This window comes from Pocillopora verrucosa, chromosome 3 (assembly GCF_036669915.1).
Source record: "Pocillopora verrucosa isolate sample1 chromosome 3, ASM3666991v2, whole genome shotgun sequence".
In the NCBI taxonomy this organism is placed as follows: Eukaryota; Metazoa; Cnidaria; class Anthozoa; order Scleractinia; family Pocilloporidae; genus Pocillopora; species Pocillopora verrucosa.
The window spans coordinates 9,251,341-9,266,665 of NC_089314.1; the positions used below are offsets into that span (position 1 = coordinate 9,251,341).

Consider the following 15,325-nt stretch of genomic DNA (forward strand, 5'->3'; position numbering starts at 1 on the left):
TGATATTGACTTCGTTCCAGTCCACACTCATTCTGTATTTTGCAACGTTCAAAGGTTTCTGGGATGCATGTTTCTATGCAAAATGGCGGCAGATTTGTTTTGGACAACATTTTTTACAATTCTCTTCTTCGCCTTACCAGCGTTGATAAGAAGTCAAAGTAATAGAACTGTTTTTTCTCCCTCGTCTACGTCAGGTAGGTAATTTGCACGATATGGATTGTTCTCCCTCTGGGTTGCGTGAATTTCAACACGATCTTCAGTATTTAGCTAATGGTCTGCAATATTTCGACAGTTGCATCATCTTTTGTACTATTAAAATATCGATGGTGAACCATTATTAGTGTGTAAACGTGGAAAGGCTCACGCAACATCCTATCACCACTGTTACATAAGTAGATCCCCGATCACTCTCTTTTTAATTGCATTGCCTGTATTTCGATGCTTTTCCTGGACTGTAACTAGTCAATTGACATTACAGAAATATACTTAACTCGTTGGTTATATTATTTGGCGTGTCTTTCTATTGTTCATTTAAATCTTCATTAACGTATGTTCTCTCAGACATGGTTTGATGCCACTCTGGTGTAAAGATTTAATGAATGAAACCGAGAAGTTACAATTCATGAACCTAAATAGTCTTCTCAATTTCTTTTATATCCGAAGCTTTTCTTATCAATCATCCTACGTGCACTATTTTTGGAAAATCTTCCATCCCATGAAATTTCTTCTTTCTTACGTACCAAACTGTCTGTAGCACTTTTTTGCTTTTTGTATTGTCATGATTTGTGCTTGTTGCAGTCATTCTTGGACACAAATTTGGAGGAAGCTATTGAGATATTCTTCCCTGGAAACATTTTATCTTTTCAAATTATTTGTGTAACTCCCCTTTAACATCTTCCTTCTATCAGTAAATTCCCTCAGTCTTGCATTTTGGTTGACATTTTAAAATGCAGAATGTAAACTTTTAAGATTTCTTGAATGGAAGGAGTCATGAGACTGTTGTGAATGTTCTTGTATTATGAGTTCAAAGATCAGTTGGTCCCAACACATTTCGATCAAGATTTTTCAGCAACTTTTAAGATTTCTTGAATGGAAGGAGTCATGAGACTGTTGTGAATGTTCTTGTATTATGAGTTCAAAGATCAGTTGGTCCCAACACATTTCGATCAAGATTTTTCAGCAACAAACCCTTGTGCTGTAAGTGGGCATCCATTTGTTCTCGTAGGGAACATTAAATTTGTTGAACATGTTTATTAATTTTGTTAGAAAACATTTGCATCACTCTAGGGAAAAATACAGTACCAGCCCAGTGGTCACATGTGCTCATATGCATACATTTGATCAGCTATGGGTGCATAGTACATTAATACCATAACTTATTCTGATTTTGAAAGGTTGTACCTGTGATCTAACTGGTAATGGGTGTGATGTGAATTGTTGCTGTGATACTGACTGTACCACAGTAGATCAACAGTCATTTACAGAATGCAGAGACAATGATGTCAAGTATGTTTTCTTTTGTTTCCATGCTGAAACAAGACATATCAGCTTTCTGGTGTTGCTGTATTCAAAGTTTTTATTTTTTTAGAATAAACTAATGCTAACTTTTATCAAATTTTATACTGGATATGAAGTGAAGTCAACTGAAAATGAGGATCTATCTCTAGAATTGTGCTGATTTTTTTGTGAATCAAAAAAGAGAGGTTATTTCTATATAGTTTTAATATTTAAAAAATAACCTGGATTTTGGTCTTTGAGTTATAATTGTGTGTTCTCTGGCAGTCGAGATAGCAGAGTGTGTGTTTCCGAAAGAAGTTATTTTTAAGCAAAACACCAAGTTTTTGACGGAAAACTTAACCAGGGCACTGGTTTGTTCTGTATTGTCAGAGACAACTGTGAGTAAATTGATTTAAAAGTAAGCACTTAAAGGAATTATTAGTCTGTGTAAAATGCAAATGCTTAAACTTTATTTGACTTGAGATAGACAACAATTGATAACAGAATTTAAGAGGCACCTCAATTAAGCAGACAATACAATGAAGAGGGTGCCCTTTGGTTCCACTTAACCCTTGGACCCCTAAGAGAGAAACCAGCATCTAATTCTCGTATTAATATCCACCCCTGAATCACACATTTAAGGTTATGAGAATAAAGGGAATGATTCACCAACCACAGAATCTCTTAGATTATTAAATAAATTCGCCTTTTCAGCCATCTTAGGGAAATGTGTGGTGAGCAATCAGTAAGGAAAATATACATACTGATACTTGGGCATTAAGGGTTATTAAGGGAGATTTGACAGTAACCTTTTTTTTTTTATTTTAATGGCAAATAAAATATTCTTGGTAGCTTATAGTATGGGAAATGCACTATGGGTATATATCTAGCACATGACTGCATGTTTCACTTAACTCACTGTATGCAATAAAGCTACACGCATAGTTGTGTATAATTAAGACATATCCTGAAACTTTAAATGATCAAAGGTGAAATTAGATGGAATTACAACTGTACCTTTATGTCACATTTTAGATAATTTTCCAAAGTTGCCGTGTAAATTGTTGCTGTCTTTGCTAATTATTGATTTGCAGATGAATCTCGCAATTTTTATAATGATGTGCAGACTGCTACTACCAGTGAAGAATTCTCTAACTTAAAGAGTCAATCAGCAACTGCTACTGTGTATGATTACAGTGGACAGTCAGATACAAGTTCTTCAGGATCAACCTCATACATGGTAATCACCTACAGAAAAATTAATGATCTATGGAGACTTTTTTAATAGCGAGCTATAAAAATAACACCAGCCAGCAAAGGTAAAAATATATTTCAGATCAAGACAGGTAAATTACTGTTTTCAATTGTCATTTTTAAGTGGCCAATGCTTCCCAAACAAGCAAAATTATATACAGTGGTAAGCAGAAACCCTGGCTGCTGGTGTTTTATCAGGACGCTGTTACAGTATGTAAGCCAGGAAGTGTTGTTTGCATACATTAATTGGAGACCTACATGTGTATATTGTACACTCTGCTCGTGAAATTTCTTAGGAGAAGTAAATCAAAATCTAGCTAGCTGTTCTCACTTTTCTTTGCGTTCCATTCATTTGCTTGTCTTTTGAGTTCTCACAAGAAATGTCTGCTGGGATCATGACTTTGCATGTATCCACATCAGGGATGTTAGATACTACCAAGATATCCTTGTAGTTTTGACATCTGCTATGTACCCTTACTTCTTATAGGTGGGTGATCCAATCATTCTTCAATTTAACAATGGTGCAAAAGGATTCCTAGTCCTACCCAGACCCTTGCTTGGAGGTGAATGTGATGACAGGAGTGCTGCAGGTACCTGTACATGTATGCAAGAAAAGAAAAAATCTTGGCACCTGACTTTTATAGAAGAAGGCAGAGTTCACATTTAGGATCAATCTCATTTTATATTTATATTTGAAACAACTTTATTTCAATAATAGCATATAACATATTATTATTATTATTATTATTATTATTATTAAAAAAGGGTTATAGAAGGAAGGAACTTAATCCTCATTGTAAACTATACCCCAGATATAAAAATTTAATACTATGCAAAACACATACATATACTGAAACATTTTACATACAAGCATATATCTATATAAATATAAAATCTAAATAAAGAAGACAAATTTTGTTTAAAATTATAATTAAATAATGTATAATACATAGAATAATTTAATTTTGTAATTATAGGCCTAGTTAAATAATGTTGATTTTAGAGCTTTCTTAAAAGCATTCATTGAGTCAAGTTCAACTACTGATGACAGCATCTAACTCTTACAAAGATTTACTTACTTTACCTCAGTGAATGTAAGTAATGATGCTAATTTTTCTCTTTCTTCTAGGATATCGTCAGGATGCTAGCACAGAGTGCACCAGAACCATTACAGATTTGACTACAGAATGTGAATCAAATGCAGTACTAAGTGCTAGAAGTTATTTTGAAGGCTTTGAGGTTGTTAAGGTAAAGAGTCTTTTGCATCCTCTATTTTACATCTTTTAGGAAAATTTAGCCTGCGCAACAGGAACTTGTTGAGAGTGGCATTAAAAACTGACCAATGAGATCAAAATGTATTATATTACTTCTGGGTTGCACTTCTCAGTCCAATTCACTTGTATACCTGGTTTATACGAGGGCCTACAACACTGACAAATCAGCAATGATTTATGAATTAAAGCTGTGTTCCTATGTGAAGAGAGTACATTGCCTTTGCCACATGATTATTGCAATAAAGGTAAAGTCTGTACTCAAGCTGAATGGCCTATCCAGTCAGAGCTTATATAGGTTTCCATAGCTTGAAGCGACCAGAAGTATTGCTACTTCCCCCCCTGGATGTGATGCCAATCAATTGTAAAGTTATCCCCCAACATTTTGTCAGGCTTCCTTGAAATTATGGCAGTACCCAATAATACTCCTGACAGAAGAACTGTGAAAGTCAAGTGTTTTATCCAAGAACACAACGCAATAGTCAGGCCTCAAACCTGGACCACTTGACCCAAAGTCCAGTGCACTGACAAGCAGGTCACCACATCTCCCACCGAATTTTGTGATACTAGTCTTGTATTGATGGAACTAAATTAGCAGTGATAAATCTGTCATCCTACAAGGCTTTATCTCTGCACTGTGAATAACATACATGTCTAAATTTGTGTGCATGCAGAATCCTGCCATCATCCCATCAAATAGTACAGTCACCAACTCAACCAACAACTCAACTAGCCCTGTCAGTAACTCTGTAGCTGTTGAAGTCAAACAGCCTGTGTTGTGTAAAACAAACCTTGGTATACCAATTCAGTGCTCCTTCACTTTACCCCCACATCCGACTTTAGATGCTCAAAACAAGACATGTAATGATGTTACTTATGAGGTAAGCAAAATTAACCAAATGATGATTGAAGCTCTCTTGTTGGGCAATTTAGCCAGATCACTCATTATATCAGTTATGAACACCCTCACGAAACCCTGTTTGAATTCCAACGCATATAGGAAGTTTATGTTTATACATTATGGTGGTCATACTTGCACAGGTTACAATATTATGATACGGTCAGCTTTCTCTTTACAGCCAGTTTTGTAGGTGACCACTTCCTCAACAACCACTTTGTAAAATACTATTACTTTTGTTTGTTAGTTAAATAGTGGTTCAAAACCTCTCCCGTAGCCAATTGCTTGTCAATTTTGTCAGGGGGCAACAACCTCTTTAAAGGCCAGAAATTCAGAAAGTTATTTTGTTCAGTGCTTCCAATTGATGACACTCCACAAATTTAGGGAAATTTTGATGTTACTTAGCTGCCATCACGAAGATCTCTTTTTGCAAAAAAATAATGTCCTGTTCAGCCGGTGGCTTATTGAACTCTCTTAGAAATTTAGCGTAGTGGAGTTGCAAAAACAAACGGCAAGTCTGCCTGTTAGAGTTTGATTCTCAACCAGTTGCTTTGTTTTCACTGATGAGAGAGGAATGACTGTTAGGGACAGTTACTGTCATAATATTTGATATGTGGATCCAATCCCATTTTTGCTGGCCAGGTGTCATATACAATACTTTATTCCAATGACTCAACTGACATTGTGTCAGTGCTGGCTGAGTTTGTATTGGGAAGCATCACAGCAGAAGACAGAGTGGCCCTGAGGCAAAAAGTCTCCGTCAGGTTTCTAAAGGTATTGTAATCATTAACAGCAAACTATTTTTTCACTCGTAACATATTGATACAACATTTGTAGTCTTTCAAGGAGAGCAAACTATAAAATACCTGTAATTTGTTTTGCTGCGTTAAAATTGTATTTCATTGTTTTCTACTGTAAATGGTTTGAATGGTTTGTTTTATTTGCCATATGATTATATGTAATATCATATAATACAACATAACAGGCAGCACTGAAACCCCCTGGATCAGACTACCCAACCAAATTGTTTATTATTAGCTTCTTCGTCGCTTAAAGTATGCTAGGATGTGATGCTTAGGTGTGCATGTGTTTTCTTTTAATGTACCTTCAGTGAATTAAATATTGAATGAATACATTGTTTTTATGCAAATTTCGTAGGCCGGAAGTGAAGACAACACATTCAAGAGATCAGGCAATCCTGGTTACATTGTTGGCGAACCTCTGGTTGCAGGCAAACTGACCACAGATAGTAACAAGTATCTTTTTTTCTTTTTTTCTTAAATCTTTCTATAGAAGACAGACCGAGTACTTCTGGCGACTTAGACTAGAAGTATGACAGTAGAAATGTCGCGATCCTCAATTTCTAACTTGACTCGGGAATCGATCATGTATCGTGAGATAAACGAATGACAGTTTACCTATCAATACAAGATCGTATATTTTCTGTGTAAGGCGTCTGCGAATCAGACGAAAATGAACGAGTTCCGGCTTTTTTTGTTTGTGGTGATTGTGATCGCTGCTAGATGTTTTGCATCGAGCAAAGCAGGAAAACTGCTTTTGGTCTTTTTGTGGTTAAGTGCTTGTGTATCTTGTGGATTTTCCTCGACATTTGGTAGGGAGGCGATCGCTCTGAACAGCGACCGTAACACTTGGCTAACAATCATCAGTCCTACAGCAGGTGGAACTTGCTGCAGTAACTGCACTGATCGTACCTCGGTAGCATTTGGGGTAGACATGCGCACTGGCTGCACTATCAGGTAATGATGTGAGGCCATCTGTTGGCGATAAAGTTATACATTATTCTTTTTCTGTTCTAATTGTATGCTCGTAATCTTTGTACCATCTGCTGATTATATAGTATACAAGTAGCTGCTACGTGCAGCTCTTCTAGAGTTCATGGTGCGAAATCTGTATCCCAGCGATTAGGGATGTTTGGGTTTTTTTAAAGGGGACCTGCCACCCGAATCTTTTCGCGGAGTTTCCAAAAGTTTCTGAAAGTTTTTTCGATAAGTAATTAAAAAACTTGGTCTTCAGCGATCTAATTTCTAAAATCAGGGGTTTCTAGAAAGAAAGATTATTACTTCAGTTCGAGTTTGTCTTACTTTATACATGTGTACTGATTTTGTCGATAGTGGGGAGCTTCAGCACAGGTAGTTTTGTGACGCAAAAAGCAGCAAAAAGTGGAGTGTTCTTTTCTTTGGCGATCGCTATAGATCCTTTGCCAGCAGCGTTCTATTTATATGTAAAATGCTCAAGCTGGTGATGTTCAGTTGACTTCTTGATGTCAAAACTCGCCAGAATAAGTTGAATTCTGCTTCCGGTCGTCGCCCACGTCTCCTATACTTCTGCATCAAAATTCATTCATGAGTCAATTTTCAGCTTAGAATTTTCATCAAATTTATATGCTGGGTGCGAGATGATATGGGACTGAATTTTCCGACCGCTGGCTTGAAAGTTGGCGGATACAGTTTGTATGATTTATCTGCCAAGTGCGAGATGATATGAGACTGAAGTTTTCTACCGCAGGCTTGAAAGTTGGCGGGTACACTTTGTATGATTATTATACGTATTTGACATGATTCTGCAGCGGATGTTAATGACATGTTTTATTTCCAGCATCCCGCAGGGATCACAGTTACAGTGCAAGTTGCTTCAAGAAACAGTGTACAACACATTGTTAAGAGACCAACCCACTTACGTGGCTTCTTTCGGAAACTCAGATGTGAACAGCGTGGGAGACTGGGTAAAGATTCTTAACACCAAACCCTCGGACGAGGTAAAGTGAACTGTGTTATTCACGGTCACTGTTATTGTTGCTGTTGTTTTTGTTGTCGTTGATTACGTTTGAGATAACTTTTTTTCCTTTGCTAACTTTCCACTCAGCCTGTACAAGGAGACAATGAGTGTCGGAACATGAGATTGGGGCTTCACATCGAAGTTCTGTTTGCAAATTTTGGTTTCTTAGCCAAACCCCAACCGCGGGTAAGATATTTGAATATATTTTTTGACTACCTATCCCGAGCCTGAGAATATTACTCACAAGAGACGCTATATTTGCGGGCTACTGATTTGTATTCTTCATGATGCACCGTAGGCTACAGGTTACTTGAAACAGTTTGCTGCGCGATGTTACACCCAACGCATTCATCGATAGTGATGATATGCTTGCACAAAGGCTCCTGGGTATTCTGAAAAATAAAAAAAAAAAAACCGATTCGTAGGATATTACAGACTGAGGTACTTCTCTCAAATGCGTCGCATAACTGACACATCTGTCATGTCTTATCAGGCCCTCGGTTTTTGCTTCTGGTACTTGAGCATTCTTGAACCGTTTTGGTATGTCAATGTGCATGTAATTTTACGCCCTGCATGTGCAGTCGAACAAAAACAAATGATATCAGTCAGATACTTCAACGTCAAGTCTAAAATGGTGATTTACTGTGGAAGAACTCAATGCCGGAAGAGATAGTATAGATTGTAAATTTGTCTTGGTTTTGTATCAGGTCGTGGGAGTTATGTATACATATGACGAACCGAAAGATGTGCAGTATCAGGTAAGATCACTGTCTTCTAATCGTTCTCAAATCTCTAAGTTTGAAATTCATTTATCAATGGATTGATAGAATAGCCGAGTATATGACCGAGAAAGGTGGTCAGCTGGAAAATCTACGGACCATTAGGTTTTCGAAGGTAAATTGTAGTAAATACTGTAACATTTAAACTGCCTGAGGGTGCGGGAAAACGCGTTACCAAGTCGCGATTAGTTTAAGTGTTAAATCTAATGCGTTGAAAAAATGACGCCAGTTTTCTGGGCCAATTACGATGTAAGGCGAGTCAAAGAAATCTCGAATTATTTTCGACACTTGATTGAAAATTGCTTCAAGACCCTCAGAGCATCAAACCTTCTATCATCTTGCAATTTTTATCCGCAGTGCAGGGGAATTAACTGTCAGCCTGGTAGCTCCAGCCTCGAGCAGCGAGTGGAAGTCGTCTCATCGGTCGGTTTCGTTGATGTCTCCAACCGACCAGAACCGCTGATCAAACCTGTACCTACCTTTGAGGCTAAAGCAGCGTCCGATTTCTTTTTCCCTTTCTTTTGAACCGATCAGTTTATTGACTAACCACCCTGGTTAGAGCAACTCGTAGACCCAAACGAATTGTCTTCGAAATCGTTTGAGGTGAATTTCATCGCAATTGTCTCAAGCTTGACGATTGTTTCAGCGTTCACGACGAGTGCTCGGCTATTCCCAGCAAAAGACCATCGTCTCAGAGATTGTATGGTAACGGAGATACAAATCTGATAAACTGCTCAGTTTGTAATTTAGAAACTTCTTCAACAAACAGGAGTCCACGGTCAGTGCGGAAGGTACATGGAATGTTTTTTTTTTGTTGAAAGCAAAGATTCAAGTAATGCGGCAAACTGGTTCGAAATAGTTGGGAAACGATGTGCAAGGATGTACAACCTGCTCGACATCTGAAAAATCAGTTTAACATCGGATTGGGGGGAAGAAGGAAGTGGTAGATCAGGCGTTAACGGTGGAAACAAAAACTGGAATGCAGAGAATATGTTGGAGTATCTTTGTGGACTGGTTTTGTGGAACATGACCAGGTCTAACTACTAACAATGGTTTTATTTATTAAAAAGGAAATTCCAAAGTAACTGATATTACACTGCGGGGTTGTAATTATGATAAAGTTTGTTGTTTGCACTTGTTTAAATATTCTTGCAAAGGAAAAGTTTTCAGTTAAGTGTGTATCATTTTGATTGTAACGAAGATACACGAAAGTGTGTTAAAGGATAATACGTCTCATCATATGTATCTCTTTGTTGAATGGATAAATGGATAAAATCCGTGACAATGTTGCTTGAAAATAATGAAAATAAAAATCAGTTTCACTCAAATACAAGTGTTTACGGTGACAAATTTATGCTAAATGTGATTTTCTGTATCATCCTCAGTCGTCTCAATGGCCTCGTTGATTAACGTCAATGGTAAAACGGGAACCTTTGCCTCCCTCGATGATTTGTGGGGATTACTGTTGTTTTCCCGTGTGACAGCTCCTGCTAGATTTCTCTGGAAAGGAAATTAATATATTGAATAACAGTACCACGGATACAGCAAGAACTGAAGGAAAACAATAAAAAAAAAACAAAAAAAAAGGAAGACCAAATTCTTAAGACATTTATTAGTCAAATACTTATTGCATAGGATTGTAGAGTGTCAGTTTTGCCTGAATCTTGTTTTATTTGTTGAATTGCGAAGTTATACTACATTTAAGTAAGGTGAACAATTGAAAACAAAACACCCAAAATTACTCTCTAAGAGAAGAGGCTCGTCCCTCACTAGAAGCCACTGATTCCCATTGTACATTTTAGTGGAAGCTTGGTCAATTTTCCATGTCACTGAAATGTTGACTAACCTCCTGCTCCTTCTTTGTTTTCAATCGGTCCTTTTGTCCTTCCATGACAGAGATCTTAACAATCTGTTGCATTTTTTCTTCAAGGTCAAGTCTTCGCCTAACTTCCTCCTCTAGAGAAATCCTCAAGTCGCGGACCCTTTCTGTAAGTCTACTCCGTTCCTCGGTATAGGAATCCAAGTTGACCATCATCTTGCGTTGTTTTTCTTGGAGCTCCTGTTCTAGTTTCTCTTTCGCATTTTCCAGCAGGAACACTTTTGTGACCAAGTTGTTTCCTTCCTGTTGGTGTCGTTTCAAGTCTTTAGCTGTGGCGGCGAATTCGCTTCTTATCTTCATGATGTTTTGTTCAGCCTCATATCTTTCCTTGCTCAGCTCAGTCTGTAAGTCACCATTAACTTTCTGAAGACAAGAAATTTTGGTCTCGAGAACCACTCGCCTTTCTTCCAAGCAAGCGAGACCCTCTTGCCTTTCCTCTAGCTTCCGATGCAGTTCTTTTATCTTATTCTCAGCACCTTTCAGAGACTCCTCAAGTGCACTTTTAGAACGTCGAAGCTCCTCACATAATGAACTTTCCTCATTAAGTTGCCTATGCAACCAGCTGTTCTCCTCTTGAAGGTGTTGGCTCTCTCTTTCAGAATGTTCCTGCATTCGTTGGCATTTTCGTTTCCATGTTTCCAATTCCCGCTTAAATTCTGCTTTCTTCGTGGTTGGTGACAACCCATCCACACCAAATCGTAGCTGCAATGATTCTATTTCTTCCTGAAGCCGACCGTTCTCACTCATCAAGACATCTTCTGTCTCCTGGTATTGGTCTAGAGCTTCCTCTTTACCTTTCAAAGTGATCTTTAGCGCTGCATAGCGGTCAAAAAAATTTTCTGCATCTTCATTTGCTTTTATCTTGTCCGTGATAGCGGCCTCTCTCAGGGTATTCTGTCTTTCTTGGAAAATCTTCAGTTGGTCATTCAAGAACGTAATCCTTTCTCCTGCTCTCTGAAGCTCATCCTGAACACCATTATCGAGTAAGCCCTTTAGATATTCGTTATCTTTTTTAACACCACTGAGCTCTTCCATCAGTTCAAGTGACCTCTGCTTTAGCCGAATAACCTCTTCAGAACTACAGTGTTCAAGGTCTGCAAGGACCTCTTTCAAAATGGCTCGCACTTCATGTTTTGTCATCTGAGGCAAAACTAAATCAGTGTTAAGGTTGTTGATCAATAAAAGAGGTTCCGGATTTAATAAACTTTTTTCTTCAGATTCGATAACGTTCCGTAAAGATTCTCTCAATTGCGTGGCTTCTTCGGTTGCTACTTCTTTCAGGGTAGTTTCATCCTGCAACCGTTCTCTGAGTGTCGCCACTGTTAGCATCAAGTCGGCGTTTTCCTTCTCTGCTTTTTCAGACGAGCACTCAAACTTTCGCACCTCCTTATCCTTTGTTTTGGAAATCTCCAGTAAGGACTGAATGTCCTTATTTATCATTATGTAAGCACTTCTTGTCTTGTTATGAATTGCCTCCAAGGCTTTCTTCATTTCCACGCTCTCACGTACATTTCTGGTTGTTTCTTCGCGCAGTTTTTCTGTGATGCTTCTGTAAGTCTTCAATTTGGATTTTTTCCTTCGCAGCTCGTCACTTAGAGACGCTACCTCTTGCTGGAGTTCGTCCTTGTCACGCTGGACTGCCATTAAAAGACTTCGCAATTTTTTTTCACTTTCAGCCATTGCAGAGGTTTCACCAGGTGTATGGTATTCTTTACCTGCCCTCTCTCCGTCGTCTTCTTTGTCTTCATTTTTTTTTCCTTTTAAAGAGTACGAGCTGAAATGTTTGCTTATAGCTTTAGGTACTATCCTTCTTTTGCCTAGCCCTTTGCCTTTCCACCTTTTTACCACACTTTGAAAATCAGAAGAACTTGGAGAGGCAGATCTAGATATCAGGCAACTCGTGCTATCTTCATCGATTATTGGCAATTGAGATATGGTGGATTGTTCATCAAAGCCTCTGTCTTCCTTTAGTATGAACTCCGATTTCTCTTGTGATGTAATCATTGAAATTTCTAGCTCCTTTTTATCTCTTATCTCTTCTATGAGATCATCTTTAAGGGCACGCGACAATGTTTTCAACCTACAGTTGTCTTTCATTAAGGTACTTAATCTTTCTTTGTAGGAGTCCACTTCTCCTTTGAGATTGCTGTTTTCTTCACAAAGTCCTTCGATCCTCTCGGCATACTCTTGTAAGTCTCTAGCATTTCTCTCAAGTGTATATTCAACAAGTCTCTCCAGTTCTTTGAATCTATCGTCCAGTAATGCCCGATGCTCATCAGCTGTGCGAACAACTGTTCTCTGCCTCGCCTCTTCTGTATTTTCCTCGTCGTTACATGTGGTTTTCATCTGAAAAACTTCTTTTACGGCTTGCTGCAATGACGACTGCAAATATTGCTCGGTCTCTTTGGCATTTTTTAGGTTTTTCTTGTCAATTTGCCGTTCTTTCATAGCTGTTTCTAGTTTTAACTCTAAGCTTTTGATCTTCTCTTGCAAAACTTCTATGGCTGACTCATGCGACTGAACTTCTTGCTTCCTTGTTTTGATTTCGTCGTAAAGTTCTCGTGCAGTGAGATGCAACTTCTCTTCATTTTTCTTCCCTTGCTCAAGTAACTCTTTCAATGATTTCTCGCCTTCTTCGAGAGAATTGATTAGGATTTCTGACTTTTCAGTGTCTTCCTTTAGTAGATCACAGTATTCTTGGAGGTCGCTCTTGTCTTGTCTTGCTCTCTGCAAGCTTTCTTGAAGGTCTTTCACTTCATCCCTTAGTGCCGCTTGTTCCCTTTCACATTTCCTTTGATAATCCTCAAAGGCTCGTTCCTTACTTCTCAAAAGTTTTCCCAAAACCTCGTCTGTGCATTTACTACTGCTCTCACAACTTTCACTCTCAGCCTTCAGCTGCTCTTTTTCCCTCTCATTTTCTTGAAGTTGCTCTCTCAGTATTTCCAGTTCTATATCCTTGTCTTCGATAGCCTTACTAAACGAGAACTTTGTTTCTTCGATCTTTGCGTTTTTCTTTTCGAGCTCTTTTGAAATTTCTCCATTGTCCTCGCTAATTTTTTCAACAAGCGCCCTCAGATCGACTATTTTCTTTTCCAGAGAGGCAGTAACACGAGAAAGCTCTTCATTTTCTCGTATGGTACACTTATTACTGGAGAGTACGTCCTCGATTTTGTTCAATCTAATGTCCGTTGCCTCGGCACTTGAGGGAATTCCTTGGGTCCACTTCGTTTGATTTTCTTCGTCTTCCTCCTGGATACAGAATTTGACCCAAAGACGATGTATTTTTCCCAGGGTTAAGCAATGAGCTTCCTCTACGCCATGTAAATGGGTAAGAAGTCTAGCATTCTGCTCTTCTAAATCAACTATTTTTGCTTTTTGTTGATAGAAAGACTGTTCAATATTGTTCAGTAGTACTATGGACTCTTCATCCTCATCAAACTTATTCTCAAAGTCACAACCAGGATTTACTTTTCGCCACATATCTGCAATGTGTGCTGCCAAGCTCTTCAAAGCCATTCTTAGATCGTGGTTTTGTCGCTGTAAATCAATCATCGTCACCTCTGCGCTAACATCATCTTCCAAGCTTTCTCCACTGTCGTTGCTTTGTTCAGAGCTACTTAGACCTGAGCTTTCTCCCACTGTAGAGGAAGGTGACACATTTAAAGCAGTAGCCCTTTGCTCGGGTTCATTGCAAATTGACAGGATATCCGTGATTTGGCTTATGTGACCTGTACTCATTTTTTTCCAAGATTCCTGAGTATTCTTAAGTTCTAGTGATTTTTGGTCGAGCTCTCGCTCCCTTTTCCCCGTTTCTCCTTTCACCGTGCACAGCTGCTGCTTTAGATTTACAAGCTGTTCTTGTAACTCCTCCTTTTGGTTTTTTAAAGACTGAACCAGAATTTCAAGTTCCTCAGAATGTGCCGATTCCTGCCTCAAATCATCCACCAAGCATCTCTCCCGCTCCAATGATGTCAGTTTTTGGTTGTGCAACTCAGCTTCCTTAACCCAAAGTTTTTGCAAAGCAGTTTGGACGCCGCATTCTAGTTCTTCCTTCGCTGAAGTGATTTCCTGAAGTTCTTGAAACTTGTCTTCGACCAATCTCTGTAACTTCCCGAGATTGCGATGGTAGTTTGATCTTTTGAAATCCATTTCCAACTTGGGCATGGAAGTTACTCCGTCACCATTACCAGTTTTTTTGCTCTCCTCGTCGGGAAATCTCTGCAAAAATCATTCAAACATTAGCGGTGTGAAAATCGAACTTTGTTAGTGTCAAAATTATGATAGTAATTTCGCGCCACTGTTTCCTTGTACGGTTGTGAGACCATTTCGCATCAGCGAAATCTAGACAGCGTAGGTGGCCATAGGAAATAGAGAGTCCATGTGTTGCTTTAAGAGTTATGAGTAAAATCTCATAAAAGCTACTAACAACAATTTGCGAGTAGCCACTGTAATTAGGAAGGATTCTAAAAATTAACACTTTACCTGGTAACAAGGGCCATCTTCGGTCAGTTCATCTTCTCTCTTAATTTCAAATTCATCCCTTTGATCGTCTTCAGGGGAATTGAAAGGCTGGAGAAAACAGTCATAATTGTTAAAATCAGCTCCGAGGGAGATAGCTGTATCTAAATCCTCCGTCTCGTTCTCTTCTTCGTGTTCACACGACTGTTTTACATCATCCATTTTCACATTTCAACTCCACTAAATGGGAAAAGATGACAAAATAGATTACAGGTAAGAAGTAGACTAGAGGCTCCCGTGAGACTACACAATTAACCCCTAAACCTTCAGAGTGACAAGCATCTAATTTCTTCAAACAATATCACAGCTAAATCAAATTAAAAGGTCACGAGAATAACGGAAATGATAACCAATTAGAGAAACCCTTGATCGTTCAATAAATTCTCCTTACCTGCATCTCAAGAAATGTGAAGAGTACTTTTGAGTTCAAACC

General features: G+C 38.5%; 2 protein-coding genes across 2 annotated transcripts; one reads left to right on the forward strand and one right to left on the reverse strand.

The window, feature by feature from the left end:
- Positions 1 to 2,603: 2,603 nt before the first annotated feature.
- On the forward strand, positions 2,604 to 9,812 carry LOC131780251 (tectonic-3-like). Its single transcript, XM_066163822.1, has 11 exons — positions 2,604 to 2,737; positions 3,239 to 3,341; positions 3,881 to 3,999; positions 4,697 to 4,903; positions 5,563 to 5,694; positions 6,079 to 6,176; positions 6,537 to 6,677; positions 7,537 to 7,696; positions 7,804 to 7,902; positions 8,424 to 8,474; positions 8,853 to 9,812. Exons 1-11 carry the CDS (start codon positions 2,735 to 2,737, stop codon positions 9,018 to 9,020), a joined length of 1,281 nt encoding a protein of 426 aa, XP_066019919.1. The 5' UTR covers positions 2,604 to 2,734; the 3' UTR covers positions 9,021 to 9,812.
- A 39-nt stretch (positions 9,813 to 9,851) lies between these two features.
- LOC131780248 (putative leucine-rich repeat-containing protein DDB_G0290503) lies at positions 9,852 to 15,054 on the reverse strand. The gene is made up of 3 exons (XM_059096870.2): positions 14,857 to 15,054; positions 10,342 to 14,592; positions 9,852 to 9,995 (listed from the first exon to the last, which is right to left on the reverse strand). The coding sequence occupies exons 1-3, from the start codon at positions 15,052 to 15,054 to the stop codon at positions 9,852 to 9,854; spliced, it is 4,593 nt and encodes a 1,530-aa protein (XP_058952853.2).
- Between the last annotated feature and the right edge of the window lie 271 nt (positions 15,055 to 15,325).